The following is a 1,854-nucleotide window of genomic DNA, read 5'->3' as shown; positions in this document are numbered from 1 at the left end:
CTCCATGGTCCTACCACCAATCAAGCTCCACAACACCTCCATGTGTCTACCAACCATCATCCACAACACCTCCATGTGTCTACCAACCAATCACAACACCTCCATGTGTCTACCAACCAATCATCACAACACCTCCATGTGTCTACCAACCAATCATCACACCTCCATGTGTCTAACCAACCAATCATCTCCCACAACACCTCCATGTGTCTACCAACCAATCACCACAACACCTCCATGTGTCTACCAACCAATCATCACACCTCCATGTGTCTACCAACCAATCATCACACCTCCATGTGTCTACCAACCAATCATCACACCTCCATGTGTCTACCAACCAATCATCTCCCACAACACCTCCATGTGTCTACCAACCAATCATCACAACACCTCCATGTGTCTACCAACCAATCATCTCCCACAACACCTCCATGTGTCTACCAACCAATCATCACAACACCTCCATGTGTCTACCAACCAATCATCACAACACCTCCATGTGTCTACCAACCAATCATCACAACACCTCCATGTGTCTACCAACCAACCACAACACCTCCATGTGTCTACCAACCAATCATCTCCCACCACACCTCCATGTGTCTACCAACCAATCATCTCCCACCACACCTCCATGTGTCTACCAACCAATCATCACAACACCTCCATGTGTCTACCAACCAATCACAACACCTCCATGTGTCTACCAACCAATCATCTCCCCAACACCTCCATGTGTCTACCAACCAATCATCTCCCACCACACCTCCATGTGTCTACCAACCAATCATCTCCCACCACACCTCCATGTGTCTACCAACCAATCATCTCCCACCACACCTCCATGTGTCTACCAACCAATCATCTCCCACCACACCTCCATGTGTCTACCAACCAATCATCTCCCACCACACCTCCATGTGTCTACCAACCAATCATCTCCCACCACACCTCCATGTGTCTACCAACCAATCATCTCCCACCACACCTCCATGTGTCTACCAACCAATCATCTCCCACCACACCTCCATGTGTCTACCAACCAATCACCACAACACCTCCATGTGTCTACCAACCAATCACCACAACACCTCCATGTGTCTACCAACCAATCACAACACCTCCATGTGTCTACCAACCAATCATCACAACACCTCCATGTGTCTACCAACCAATCATCTCCCACAACACCTCCATGTGTCTACCAACCAATCACAACACCTCCATGTGTCTACCAACCAATCATCTCCCACAACACCTCCATGTGTCTACCAACCAATCATCACAACACCTCCATGTGTCTACCAACCAATCATCTCCCACAACACCTCCATGTGTCTACCAACCAATCATCTCCCACAACAGCTCCATGTGTCTACCAACCAATCATCTCCCACAACACCTCCATGTGTCTACCAACCAATCACAACTCCTCCATGTGTCTACCAACCAATCATCACAACACCTCCATGTGTCTACCAACCAATCATAACACCTCCATGTGTCTACCAGCCAATCATCTCCCACAACACCTCCATGTGTCTACCAACCAATAATGTTACTACAGTAGCTGGCTTATTGAAGGAACATAGCATTTAGTGTTGAACGAGCTGGTCTGTTACTATAGTAGCTGGCTTATTGAAGGAACATAGCATTTAGTGTTGAACGAGCTGGTCTGTTACTACAGTAGCTGGCTTATTGAAGGATTATAGCATTTAGTGTTGAACGAGCTGGTCTGTTACTACAGTAGCTGGCTTATTGAAGGACTATAGCATTTAGTGTTGAACGAGCTGGTCTGTTACTACAGTAGCTGGCTTATTGAAGGATTATAGCATTTAGTGTTGAACGAGC

The 1,854-nt window shown here is 47.0% G+C and overlaps 1 protein-coding gene across 1 annotated transcript; it reads left to right on the top strand.

Moving 5' to 3' along the window:
• The first annotated feature begins 40 nt into the window (after nucleotides 1–40).
• Nucleotides 41–1,495, top strand: LOC120039530 (early nodulin-75-like). The gene has a single exon (XM_038984942.1). The coding sequence runs from the start codon at nucleotides 41–43 to the stop codon at nucleotides 1,493–1,495; it is 1,455 nt and encodes a 484-aa protein (XP_038840870.1).
• The last annotated feature ends 359 nt before the right edge of the window (nucleotides 1,496–1,854 follow it).

Source organism: Salvelinus namaycush, unplaced genomic scaffold, assembly GCF_016432855.1.
Source record: "Salvelinus namaycush isolate Seneca unplaced genomic scaffold, SaNama_1.0 Scaffold2775, whole genome shotgun sequence".
Classification (NCBI taxonomy): Eukaryota; Metazoa; Chordata; class Actinopteri; order Salmoniformes; family Salmonidae; genus Salvelinus; species Salvelinus namaycush.
The sequence above is the reverse complement of the archived record's forward strand: the minus strand, read 5'-3'. Positions and strand labels throughout refer to the sequence as shown.

What these genes read in the sequence shown, in the direction of transcription:
- LOC120039530 (XM_038984942.1), top strand. Translation starts at nt 41, where the DNA reads ATGTGTCTACCAACCATCATCCACAACACCTCCATGTGTCTACCAACC.